Source organism: Cydia amplana, chromosome 18 (assembly GCF_948474715.1).
Source record: "Cydia amplana chromosome 18, ilCydAmpl1.1, whole genome shotgun sequence".
Taxonomy (NCBI): Eukaryota; Metazoa; Arthropoda; class Insecta; order Lepidoptera; family Tortricidae; genus Cydia; species Cydia amplana.
The window spans coordinates 14,476,118-14,490,425 of record NC_086086.1 but is presented as its reverse complement, the minus strand read 5'-3'; the positions used below and the strand labels follow the sequence as shown (position 1 = coordinate 14,490,425).

General features: G+C 40.1%; 1 protein-coding gene across 3 annotated transcripts; it reads left to right on the top strand.

Moving 5' to 3' along the window:
• The first annotated feature begins 444 nt into the window (after nucleotides 1-444).
• Nucleotides 445-14,097, top strand: LOC134656490 (tropomyosin-1). 3 transcript variants are annotated; one of them, XM_063512047.1, is made up of 8 exons: nucleotides 445-605; nucleotides 5,814-5,977; nucleotides 7,366-7,520; nucleotides 7,957-8,061; nucleotides 8,493-8,610; nucleotides 9,763-9,864; nucleotides 10,313-10,490; nucleotides 13,810-14,097. In XM_063512047.1, exons 2-8 carry the CDS (start codon nucleotides 5,864-5,866, stop codon nucleotides 13,890-13,892), a joined length of 855 nt encoding a protein of 284 aa, XP_063368117.1. In that variant the 5' UTR covers nucleotides 445-605; nucleotides 5,814-5,863; the 3' UTR covers nucleotides 13,893-14,097. The 3 variants fall into 3 exon arrangements, with proteins under 3 accessions (XP_063368117.1, XP_063368118.1, XP_063368119.1); XM_063512048.1 differs by lacking the exon at nucleotides 13,810-14,097 and adding an exon at nucleotides 12,520-12,706; XM_063512049.1 differs by lacking the exon at nucleotides 13,810-14,097 and adding an exon at nucleotides 11,989-12,131.
• The last annotated feature ends 211 nt before the right edge of the window (nucleotides 14,098-14,308 follow it).

The following is a 14,308-nucleotide window of genomic DNA, read 5'->3' as shown; positions in this document are numbered from 1 at the left end:
TTAGCATAATATTTTAACAGAAATTTCTTTTTATCGTTGATTTACTAATACTAATAAATAGGCGTTCTTATTATGTATGTATAAATTACCAATAGTTTGTTTGTTTTAACTTAGAGAACGTTTTTACCTGTTAAGGACTACGATAAACATAAGCACTCATCTGTAAACTCGTTTCGGCTTTTAAGTTTAACGCAATGAATACAAACAAGCTTTATTTACAGATACCGTCATAGATTATGTTACCGCGATGAAAGCATGAGCCCATGGCGTTCGATACTGGCTAAATATAGTTCAGGCGATGAAGCAAAATGGAGAAAATCTGCAAGCTTGCGAGCAAGCGAGACCGTTGACAAATCACGACAGATTTAGCCGGCATTGACTGCGACCAGTGCATCGATCTGCCGACCCGAACCTCGATGCATCATCGGTATACCATTTGAATTGGAAGTTTTATAGCTGAAAAGGCGTGCGAGAGCGTGACGGGCAGCAGACTCTCTCGCTATCGGATCCTGGATTTTTGGCACCGAAAATAGCAGGGCGGGCGCTCGGTGTGCGGCGCTCGCGCAGTGCGTGTCGCTCCGCCGTGTGAACAGCCCGCTCGTGAGGTGAGTGAGGAGCGCGGGTACTCCACCGGGGCCGGATTGAGGCAGTGTCCTGCCTCGGGGCCCTCGCCGTCCGACCCTGCTTATCAGGACTAGTACTTGGCTTAATCCGGCCCTGCAGCCAGCCACGTTGTGATCAGGAAGTGGATTTTGTGCCTGTGCAGTGTGGAGTATCCTAACTCTGGATTGTGTTCTTTTTTGGGTTCTAAGTGACGTCACGGTGTGAAAGTGAACGCGATGCTTCTTATGGTGCGCCCGCGCTACAGTGACTCGGGTTTCAGCGTGCGCGCGGCCTCGCTGAAAATACCTCGTTCCGCCCACGCGTCCGCCTTCGCTCCGACCTATTTGTGGCATGCGCACGGACGTTTATTTAGGAAACTCGCCTCAATTTTTATTTAGAATTAGACATGGCCCATATATCAAGTAATTAGGGCATTCTGGAATGTCACTGGAGCTTTACATGTCGAATGTTTCCGTTTTCTAATGATATATTTATACGCTTGGCTCACACAGAGTTCACACAATTTTACACGAATCGCACACATTCACACTGTAACACGCTTGAAAACGATATGCAACTTTGAGCTTAATCGACACGACCTTTTTAGTGGAAAGTATCAGGTAGAAGCGATATGGTAGTTAACAGCTGTATGTGACAGTGGGGAATTTTGGCACCGGATCAAACGAGATCTGAGGCCGCATCTGAAATATTTGGGCCGGAGATACTTTGATACAAGTGGTTTAGATTCCAGTAAAATAAAAAATAATAAAAAGAATACAGGTATATAAAAAAAATGGCTCTTTGTGGAACTCATTGTAGAACTTTTTAAAATAGTAGAATCAACATCAACTAGAAACACGAATAAGACTAACGAATATTTAAATAAAGTCTGCGAAGTGATGCGTGTAAATCAAGATTTAAATATATACATTTTCTCTTGGTTGAAAATACAAGCCGTATTTTCATTAATAAGTTATTATATATATTATACCTACATTCAATTACTAACTCGAGTTCCTTGTAAGTGGGTACTAATTTATAATTTTTTATGTAACGTCTCGCTTTAATGTTTTATTAGCGACACTTTATTCGAAGTACTTATCAGAAGTTAAAAGTTCATTCACCATCTGCTAACTTTAAATGTCAAGGATGCTTTACATTTCCGCGATTTTTAATAGCTATATACTCATAGCTAAGCGAGTTGTCGACGGTTTTGTCAGATTTTGGTTTCGACGATGCTTAGCCTAATCACCAATATGATTCCAATCAACTCTCATAAATTATTATTGACGAATTATGTAGGTAGACAACAAACATTGTGTGCCTTTATTGTAAACTCTAGTTATAGTTACCACTTGCTAGGTATTTAAAATATAAATGACATAACATTTTCATTGAAAACCCGGTTTTAATTTCCTATTTACAGCACAAGAACACGATAAACAATTCAATGATTTTCTTGGTCGTTACGGCTGTTATGCTAGGCGGGAATGTTTGAAATAGGTTTTCGTCACATTACATAGACAATGTTATTAGATCTGACGTGGGTTTTAACGATAGATGGACCACTAATTTCTGCCCACACGTTGGGCGTCTGCCAGATGGAATTTGCGAAGATCTAGTTAATAGTTTACATAGTTTTGGAATTCGAAAAACTGGAAAACATTAAGAACACAGAATAAATCGGAATAGATTGTAGAATGACGTCAATGAGGTCACTTTTAAAAATAACGGCAATATTAAGAGCGAAATTTTCAAGATTTGCAATTCGAAATGCAAAGTTTTGTATGACGGGTGTGTCAAAATATTTGCGATGTCACCAGCTGGGAAAAGTAATGTGGAATAGCACTCTTATACACTTGTAACATTTCATAAAAGAATCTTGAAAACTAATTTTAGGTACCTAATACCTACACAAACACAGTACACCAACTGTCAGATACCTAAATCGTATTTTTTAGCCCCGTATATGTGTAAAGATTAATTTGGAAGAGATCCCTTTTAGGGTTAAGTTCGCCTTTGTTCATGTACTTATCTTTTAGGTACTTGGTTTTGTCTATTCTGTGTAAACTTGTTTATGTGCATAAAAGTGACATACATACATACATACATAAATAGCCTAAATAGGTAATAATACGTACGTTTAGGATTAGATAGATCTAATGTACCTAATCCGGATGCTTAGTGTGCCGTTATACAGTAAGTATTTACTAGTACGGAGGAATCGTTTCCTACTCTCACGAACATCATGCTGTTAAAATCTTTTATTGTAAATAACTAAGTAATAAATAACTTTAGTATCTTGCATTTGACATCACAGCTAAACAAGTAGGCCAGAAGTCGCATTGCAACGAGTGCAACATATCAATTCTGCAAGCTATATTGATTGATACGGGCTATTTTAATCTTCAATAATTAATTTATATGATAATCTGCAGCCCAGACCCCGTAGCCAATATGCCAATCGCTAATGCTCCGTAGCGAACGAAACGCAACTGTCACTGTCACACTAATATGGAAGAGTGATAGAGAGACGCAAAGCGTTTCGATGGCGAAGCGATAGCGTCGTCACCTTGGCTAGGCCGCCAGATCTACGGACTAAAATAATAACTATGCCACTGTTCAGTGCCAGGGATTTGTTTAGGTACTTTTAAACAAACGCGAACAAGAATATATATATTTCTGTTTAAGAAAAATGTGTACCTACATATTTCGCTTAAAACGACGACTGACTACTTTCATATAAGCTTCAAACGTGACCTCCCTGTTAATGTTTCATACAGATATATTTAGATAGATAGATATATACAAAACGTATATATATCTATCTAAATATATCTGTATAAATAAATAAATAAATATTAATGGACATTTTTACACAAATTGACTAGGCCCCACGGTAAGCTCAAGAAGGCTTGTGTTGTGGGTACTCAGACAATGATAGATATATAATATACAAATACTTAAATACATAGAAAACGACCATGACTCAGGAACAAATATCTGTGCTCATCACACAAATAAATGCCCTTACTGGGATTCGAACCCAGGACCGCGGCTTCACAGGGTCACTATATATCACTACCCACTAGGCCAGACCGGTCGTCTTAAGGATTTTTAATTTCATTTAGTCATAAATTCATACAATTAACAAAATGTGGAAAGGAACGAGCGGCGACACCGGTTCCGATACTAACTGCGCGCGATAGCCATTCTAACCTCTTTAATATGTTCTGTGGTAGGTACCTATTAATATGCGCATTTAATCATACAGGCAATATAGTATCAATCGGGGTTGTCAGACCGTTAACAGATTCCATTACCACGAGAAAATACCCCGAGGGATTGCCCCAGGGATTAACCCTTTACATTTTGCTCGGTCTTTCACATCACTATAATATATGTAGTGTTATTTATTTTGTATAATTATAGTCTAAAATTGGTACCATGTCGCAACTTCGAAATATAACGCCCGATAAATTTAAAAGTGGAAATAATATAAGAAGGTCCCATTTTTCGGGTTTTCACTTATATGTTCAGATCGTATTGCCAAACTTTTTACACTTGCAGCCTGTGGATCAACTGCACAAAGAAAGCTTATAGTGCGCTGCGTGTCCTCTACAATAACGCGTTCAGGATGCTGATGGGGCTGCCGCGGTACTGCAGTGCTTCGGAGATGTTCGCGGAGGCACACACGGACGATTTCCATGCCATTATGCGCAAACGCGTCGCGTCCCTGATGCGCCGTGTGCGCGGCAGCGTCAACAGCCTCTTGACCGCGGTGGCAGGGGCTCATGACAGCCCGATATTAGGCCACTGGGCGAAGTCTCATGCGCCACATGCGCACTATGACAAATGAGAATGTGGAGAATAATAATAAATATTTGATAATTGAATTTATAATTTAATTTAATTTATAATTTTTATTTAATTTGTAAAATTTAATGTAAGTTTGGGATAATGTGCATGTTGATTTGTTTGTGTGTTTTGTAAATTTATTTGTGTTGTCTAGTTTTTGTAATATGGATACGCTGTCCGAAATAAACGCATTTTATTTTTTTTATTTTTTTTATATCTTGGAAACTTTGCGACATGACAAATGAAATTAGTTCGCTGAACAAAAAAACGAGGTCACAAAATTATGTAACCCAGCTTCCGTGGCGCATACTAATAATGTGTCCCTGAGGACCTTGAGATATTATGATATTTATGTAGACTGTAGAGTTTATGAATATCGAAATAAGAAAGTCTCTAGCTATCTGCGTATATATAGCCAGCATAGACATAGACATTCCAGCATAGACATTCTTCAAATTCGTTCCGCCTCGTTCTTAGAAAAATACTTAGGTATTAGGAATTTAGGAAGCAATTTCACGTTATTAAAAATTCGTTAGGTAGGTAGTATGACTTAATATAGGTACCAAACCATGCCGCAAGGGAATAGTTTATAGTTTTTTATTTTTAGATTTAGTTTTTAAGTTTTATAGGTTAGTTATTATGTTTTAACTATGCTTCTAATAAATTTTGCAATATAGGTATCAATTACAGCTCTGTATGTTAAATTGAAATATTATAAAATTGCTGACAATTCTGCTACAAGTGCTACAACCCTATTTAATCATAATACCTAAATGCTTCCACAGTAGGTACATATATTAGCCCGACAATGGTATATTTTTTGAGAGCATATGAATACTGTTTAATAACTCGGGACTCATGTGTAAATTAGCCAAAAAATATTCATGTGAGACAACAACATTGTAAGTGACAAAAATAAGTTTATTGCAAAGTTTTTCTTGGAACTAACATTTAATCAAATCACGACAAATTAACTGTGAAAATTTATTACCTACAGGAATTTGGCAAAGAAAATTAATTAGCTACCTACCAATAGGAAGGTATTTATCAAATATATTATAGCTCGGATATTGCAAAACAATTAGGTATCGTGCCAAAATTGTGAAGTATTTAGTGACATACCGACAGCCTTGTATACCGATAATTCGATTTTATATTCCCAATACAAAATGATTGACAAATCTACTACAAAAGGTGTCAGGGGCGATAAAGACGCATCGAATTTACGAGTCTATTATCAAATACGACATTTACCATCTGGTTAAAAAAAGCCAGTAGTAGATTAGGCGTCTACATATATTATAGGTACTGATTATGACTTTGTAAATAACACATAATTTTTCATATTCCAGGCCCATTGGCGTATTTTCTGTAGAAAAAGCAAACACACAAAGCCGCCACCATGGACGCGATCAAGAAGAAGATGCAGGCGATGAAGCTGGAGAAGGACAACGCCATGGACAAGGCGGACACCTGCGAGCAGCAGGCCAGGGATGCCAACCTCCGCGCCGAGAAGGTAAGGACACCTGCGAACAGCAGGCCAGGGATGCCAACCTCCGCGCCGAGAAGGTAAGGACACCTGCGAGCAGCAGGCCAGGGATGCCATCCTCCGCGCCGAGAGGGTAAGGACACCTGCGAGCAGCAGGCCAGGGATGCCAACCTCCGCGCCGAGAAGGTAAGGACACCTGCGAGCAGCAGGCCAGGGATGCCAACCTCCGCGCCGAGAAGGTAAGGACACCTGCGAGCAGCAGGCCAGGGATGCCAACCTCCGCGCCGAGAGGGTAAGGACACCTGCGAGCAGCAGGCCAGGGATGCCAACCTCCGCGCCGAGAGGGTAAGAACACCTGCGAGCAGCAGGCCAGGGATGCCATCCTCCGCGCCGAGAGGGTAAGAACACCTGCGAGCAGCAGGCCAGGGATACCAACCTCCGCGCCGAGAAGGTAAGGACACCTGCGAGCAGCAGGCCAGGGATGCCAACCTCCGCGCTGAGAAGGTAAGGACACCTGCGAGCAGCAGGCCAGGGATGCAATAAAATCGATGCGGAGCTTATGCGGATGCGGATGTCGAACAAGTCGGTACAGGAACGTCTTAGCGGCGGCGTAAGTGCTAGGTAATTTCGTCATTACCTATAACGGAATCGTCTCGAGACCCAGAAAAGTCGGCCAAGTTACTGTTTATTAAATATAACGCACCTATTCTTGGTCATTTGAGTATATAGTATGGTATTTACTAAACCTTTCGTTTTTTTAAATAAAAAAATACTAAAAATCTAATATTTGACGTTTTTTAAGTACCTAATCTTGACATCCGCATCCGCATCCGCATCCGCGGATGTGAGCCGTTAAATATCCGCATCCGCACCCGCATCCGCGGATGTCAAAAAATCTGCATCCGCAACATCCCTGGTAAGGACACCTGCGAGCAGCAGGCCAGGGATGCCAACCACCGCGCCGAGAAGGTAAGGCTCGTTGGAAATGCTCGTGATGAAGCTGGAGGATAATGCCATGGACAGCGTGGACATCTGCGAGCAGCAGGCCAGGGATACCAACCTCTAACAAGAAGGTAAGGGTAAGGGGAAACTTCCAAAACCACAATCTATCCCACTGTCCCACTCTTTAAGACGAACATAAGTCTACTCGTACGTTACAATTTACATTAAGATTGTTTAGTAATAAGTGAGAAATTAAATATTTCGTAAACCATGTCTTTAATATTGATCCGATGGATCATAGTGCCATTTGTCGATCAAAGCACCACGGGCCTATAAGGCCCTATAATATTACTATATTTTACTTGCCTTTATATGTACCAGTCTCTACTGTTAGCTCCGCTTTCGAAATCGTAGTTTGAAAGAAAGCATTTCTTTCCACACCTTGTCTAATCCAAAATGTCTTCTCTCCGTAGGTGAATGAGGAAGTCCGTGAGCTCCAGAAGAAGCTGTCGCAAGTGGAGGAGGTCCTCACCCAGAGCAAGAACCAGCTCGAGACCGCCACCAAGACCCTCGAGGAGAAAGAGAAGACCCTCACCACCACCGAGGCTGAGGTCGCCTCCCTCAACAGGTCCGTACTTTCTATCGTATACTTAGGTACTTTTATGCCGGACTTACTTATAGGATTGTCAAGTCACATATCAAGTCGTGCCTCTCCCTTGCAATTCCATTATTCCATCTTAAGCAGAGAAGAATATGACTCGATGTAAAGTGAAGATGTAGCATAGGATTCCAGGGGTTAGTCCGCCTCATTCCGCGTTATAGGTGTCATGGGAAAACCACTTTGAATTTGGACTTTGTTCTAACAATTGGATAAGTTTTCAGTACCTATTTAGCTTTTATGGACTGGATTGAGCTCTATGTACTCGCTTAAACTCATGAAATTTAAGAAATTACGGGTGTTTGTTGCTCATGTAGAATCTATATGTACCTTCTGACCACAAGATCTAGCACCTAAAACGTCTAAATTAACGCGATATGTACTAATGTGTTGTTTCTTTACACAGGAAGGTGCAGCAGATTGAGGAGGACCTTGAGAAGTCCGAGGAGAGGTCCGGCACTGCCCAGCAGAAGCTGCTCGAGGCCCAGCAGTCCGCTGACGAAAACAACCGGTCAGTACCAGACTAATTTAATAGTAGACAAGCCTCCGCAACTTCGTCCGGGTAATTTTTTTATCACCCTTTCCCTCCCTATGAACTGGCGTGGACGTAAAGAGGGACGGACTAACAGGGATGTGGTAGAAGATTAAATACGTTTATGATGGACTTTAGTATATTATTTTAATAAGTTTTAGCTATACATCAATAATATTCGACTACACTTGAAGGCTGCCTCTTTAGGAATGCCCATCAGCACACCCGTTCCATCTGACAGCGAGGTCGATTCTAAAATTAAAAGTGGCTTACCTGCCAGCCACTGACCAAAGAGCTGTAAAGGTTGCAAACCTTTACAGTACGGCCTGGCGTGGCGTGTTGCTTGATGTAGCGCTTAGATTAGATGGACTCTATTTAGCTTAGATACTTACGGGGTGTTGTTGTTCCAGTATGTGCAAGGTGTTGGAGAACAGGGCGTCGCAAGACGAGGAGCGCATGGACCAGCTCACCAACCAGCTCAAGGAGGCGCGTCTGCTCGCTGAGGACGCCGACGGCAAGTCCGACGAGGTACATTCCTTATATATTATGAGATAATGTTCAAATCGAAAGATTTACTTAGATGGTTGGCAGTCCTCAACTGTAAGTTTCTCCAGAAACGTCCTGTCTGGCACAGCTAAACTATAGAATCAACTGTCACCCGCGGTATATTCGGACCGTATGACCTTCAAACTTTCAAAAAAAGATCGTACTTGCTCTCATCTTAAAAGGCTGGCAAAACACCACCCCAACTTGCAAGCCCCCTTCCAACACAGTTGGCGAAACTTTTTGTTGACAGGAAATAGTACAAGCACAGACAATCCAACCTCTAGACATAGCATAGTCGCGCTACCCCCTCTGTCACACATACGGTAGCGTTACTCCATCTTCGAGTCAATCCCGTGCCGTGATTGGTCCGTGTCTTTGAACGGACCAATCACGGCACGGGATTCGCTCACCTCGTCCCCCCGCACCCCCGTATTTTTGGCAGCATCGGTTTCATGAAAGAATTGGCCTAAGCGCAGTTTAGAGGTTGGATTGTCAGTGAGTACAAGACATCTCAAGGCTCGTCATTTTACGTGGCGCATGATACTGATGCCATCGGAAAGTTTCCGAAATTGCGAAATTTTAAAATTTCGGAAAGTTCTCATATTTTTAAACTTTCCGCAACTTCGCTATCTTCGATTTTTTTGTATAAGAAGTACTTAAATATGTGTATAAACATGTAGATTCCATAGTGAATGTATGTAATACTCTTAAAAGTTATATTTTAGCGTGACCTACTTTTCAACATTTTTAGCATTTAGTAGTCAATTGTAAAACACTTTATTTTAAAAAATCAGAACAAAACAGGAAAAATAACATTCGTCATTAGACCAAGGGGAACTTATCCCTTTATTTATAATGCAGACAGCAGAGAGTACATAAGTAAAAGGGGTAATAAATATCCATTAGAATATAATTTAGTAGCAACCCTGAAACGGCATCAAAGGTCGCAATTAAGGAGTTGAAGTTGCTACTTCAACTTTTACTGCCACAGATTTACAAAGCTATTTTAAAATTAATCAATAAAACGACAATTTAAATGATTTTATTTCCTGTTTAATTCGATAGATAAGAGCGTTTTTAGACCAGTGGTGCCTAGAAGTTTACATGTACTAAATAAGCTGATATGATATCCAGGTGTCCCGCAAGCTGGCCTTCGTTGAAGACGAGCTGGAGGTCGCTGAGGACCGCGTCAAGTCCGGAGACTCCAAGATCGGCGAGCTTGAGGAGGAGTTGAAGGTAACCATTTAGTTTAGACCTATTAAGGCTAGACTCACTTAAACCTGGTTTAACCTTTTGCATTTTTTTGAGAACGATTTTTTTCTGCTTTAAACAGCACAGCTGAGGTTTGAATCCATGACGTTTGACTACCACTTACATAGGGTTAGACCAAGATAAGTTTGCAGCGATTTGGATAGCATGTTTTATTTTTACGACATAATTTCATAAAAGTTTGATGTTTAAAATAACACTTGCACAGTCTATGCTATCAAAATTGCTGCAGTCTTATCTTGGTCTAACTCTATGAAAGGGTACGAATTGGGATTGTACATCTAGACACGCGGTAGCGTGTCCAGCCAAGTTCAAAGAAAAAGGAACTGGCGACGCAGCAACCGTGTGTAATATTACACGATTATTTTCTACCGCCTCAACTTGTAAATATTTAACCAAACCTTCCTTACCCCAGGTCGTAGGTAACTCCCTGAAGTCCCTGGAGGTATCCGAGGAGAAGGCCAACCAGCGCGTGGAGGAGTTCAAGAAACAGCTGAAGACCCTCACGAGCAAGCTGAAGGAGGCCGAGGCTCGCGCCGAGTACGCCGAGAAGACCGTTAAGAAACTGCAGAAGGAGGTCGACAGGCTCGAAGGTACGGTCGCATTGTCTATGGTTTTTGTTTTTTTTTATTGTCCAGGAGGCCTGGGCAAGATCGTACAGTCATGGACTTAAATTGTGTATTATTAAATTATACAACGGGACTTAATCGCGTATCTAAGTTTTAAGATTTACCTCCGACGTTTCGAGGACGGCGTTGTCCCCGTGGTCTCGGAGAAGACTGGCTTAAGTTAACATCAGCATCGTCTAACCGCGCGAGTTTTTCGAACTACCCGCACTTGGTCTTGTTTATCCGCTTGAACGTTTTGCGCACTAGGGATGTCACTCTGTCGACACACAACACTAACGATATTCGATTTATCGACTGTCGATATTCGTTTACGCTTACATTTACTAATGACTGTAATGTTTGTATAATTTAATAATGTGTAAAAATCGTGAAAGTTTAAATCAGTGTTAAATTGTGTAGCCATTTACGGCGTTATTCATGAACGTCTGCTAAGTTAATCAGCTGATGATCGTCGTTTGTCCCTCTCTATGGCATTACGACAAACGACGATCATCAACTGATTAAGTTAGCAGCCGTTTATGAATAACGCCATTAGGGTTTACTTTACATTGGACATTTGACAACCAAATAAGCTTGTCCTTTTATAGGAAAAATGTTTTGCGATGACACGATTGATGATGCTACGAAACGTCGCGTGTTTCTATACATTATTTAAGTTTCGATTAACGTTTTCTATCAAAGATGTCATCTTGCCTAGGTCCCCATGCCCCTATTTTATCACGCTGAAAATTGTCGCCTGACATTGTCAATTCACCGTACATAGCTGGTCCAACAAGTGAATATTGACGCTATGTAGCGTCTATACTTACAGATCAAGAAATGTACCGGAAAATTACAGGCCCTACCGCAAAATTTCGGTTTCCGTTTTTCGCGGAAGGGCCTCAGGTGTCAATTGTCAAGATGGTGAAATAGGCGGTTACTGGACAGGATTGGGCTGAGGACTTTGAAATGTCACAAATATGCTCATGAATTTCATTTAAATTTTCAGCATTTTTCAGCGGATTAAAAACGATATCAGTAGATTTAAATTGTTTACTAATGACTTGAATTTTCATCACAAATTGTAATACGAAGCGCGCTCTTCAAACTTAATTAACGCTGGATCTAACAATTAAGGAGAACTTTATAACTTCTCTATTGAAGCTTTTTAATCAACTTTAAAACTAGGTTCTTCACAATAATGCAATAAAATATCATCTAGTGTTGATTGATACTTGATACTATTGTACTATGATTGTACTTACAACAGAAGAAGACTCAAGCACTATTGCAGATTTTATTGGCAAAAACAAGCTTCAACAACTAAAATGTGTTTTCAAAATTCACCATTCAAACTAAAAATCACGACGACATCGACATTAAATCATTGTCTGATACAGAACTGTATTTTCTTTATACTTGAATCAACTCGCTGGATTTTAGTTTGATTGGTCTATTATTGTCACTTAACACCATTTTCCAGACTTGTTATTCAACGAGAAGGAGAAATATAAGGCGATATGCGATGACCTGGACGGCACATTCGCCGAACTTACAGGATACTAACCGCTTAAAGCTTAGTTGAAGACAAACCGTCCAACGCGCTTTCCGTAGCCCACAGCTTTAAGCCTATTACCTCCTGATGCTGCAACTACACTGGCAATCATAACGGTATATAACACCCTGTGACAAGGAGAACATGGTAGTGATAGTGTTCTATTAATATGTTGATCCTGTCACACAGTGTAATATAATGTTATATAACTGCCAGGGTAGGAGCTCCATGTGTATTTTCCTTGCTATGTAGGATAGGAGAATGGGTGCCGTCTTCTATTTTACTATTAATGCTTTACTTTTCAAACTAACTCTATTTTAAAAAGATTCTCAACGCGCTGAACTTCAGTCTAAAATTGTCTTAATAACTCTTGATCATTTTTATTTTTCATCAAGTGTACTTAGATCCTGACTATCGCTGCAAAAGGGACTATTATTATCAAATAACACCATTTTCCAGACTCATTGTGGAAAGAGAAGGAGAAATACAAGGCGATATGCGATGACTTGGACGGAACATTCGCTGAACTCACAGGATACTAACCGCCCTAGCTTAGTTTAAGACAAAACCGTCCAACACAAGTTATCCGTAGAGTCCATTTTGTAAATTTGTATGCCCTTCGAGGAGTTTAGACTTCTCGCCTACGCGTGATTACGTGTAGCTGATGAGAGAATCAGCGCAGCCATTTCCGTTTTAATTTTCTTTCTCACTAATCCCCCTGTTCTTTAGAGGATTGTTGACAGTGCTGTGGAGCCAGAACACATTTTTACACGAGAAATAAAAACGGGCGCATATATTGTTCCTCGCTAAAAGAAATATAAGCGGATTTGACTTATTTACAATATTAGTGGTGCTCATTGCTACAACTGTTCCAAATTTTAGGTATCTACGTCAAACGGCTTCTGAGAAAAACGCATTTAACTGATTTGCAAGACCGAAGTGATCCCATAAGTGCATGTTCCGTGAACAAAGTTTTGTACGGAACACAAAAAAATTGGAAATCATTGTAATACTGTTGACATTTAAATGTTTTTGATATTAACGTAAAGTGTAAAAACGTGTTCTATTAGACTCATTTAGCTGAACGTCTAGCGATTTTGTCTGTGTCGAGTAGTTTAGCTTAGGTATAATAAACAGAAAATAAAATTGTCGTCTTTTGGAGCAATTTGTGACTAGGAATTTAAGTAAAGCTTGCAAATCCTTGTCACGAGGGTTCTAAATGACGTCGGTGGTTTTTGCAACATAGATGTAAAAGCTGTCTTAATGCATGGAAATAAAGTTCTAATTCCGAGCATGCTGGAAGTTGACGTTCAGACAATCCTGTATAGATCGCATAGATTTAAGGCCCCGCTTTTCGTGTTGTGACTAACATGTCTTACGCTTTGCTGCTACCGGCGGACAATGCTTTCAAGGTACTGGTTGTTCTTAATTAAATTAGACTAGTTAGGGCAAATAGACAAGTTCGGACATGTTTGAACTTTAGTATTTGCCAAAATTATTCTAAAGTAGAATGTTGAAAAATAGTGTAGTAAATAAAGCCGACGCTTGTGCTGCAAATTAAATTTAATTAGTAACATAATAATTCTAGTAACTTTCTGATTTCACAATTAATAATTTCATATTAAAATGCTATAACTTTCAATTCGCTTTTCACAAACTAATTTCACCATCAATTTAGACGATAGAGCACCAACGTAGAGGAGCTGCCAAGTTTTTTTTTAATTCTAATAAAAAATGTCCGTTCCACAGACGAGCTGGGCATCAACAAGGACAGATACAAGTCTCTGGCCGACGAGATGGACTCCACCTTCGCCGAGCTGGCCGGATATTAAAAAAAATAAGCTCCCGCGCACTCCAATACGAACCCACGAGCCTTCTCTTTCTATCACACTCGTGCGACAGAGAGAGACTCTTGCGTTTGATGTAACAATTCATACTGCTACCTGCAGAAATGAACATCGACTATCGTGATGTAATAATATTTATTATTTTATGTAAATTTATTTACGATTTTGAATAAAATTAATTTATAACATCTTTTGATTTCTTATTTTCATTTAAACCTTAAGTAAACGTTAAACCTTAACGAGGACCAATAATAATTAAGTACATATATTTGGTCAACCAGATCTTGACAGTAGAAAAAGGCGGCAAATTTGAAAAATGTAGGCGCGAAGGGATATCGTCCCATAGAAAATTTGAATTTCGCGCCTTTTTTTACTGACAAGATTTGGTTGACCAGCTATAG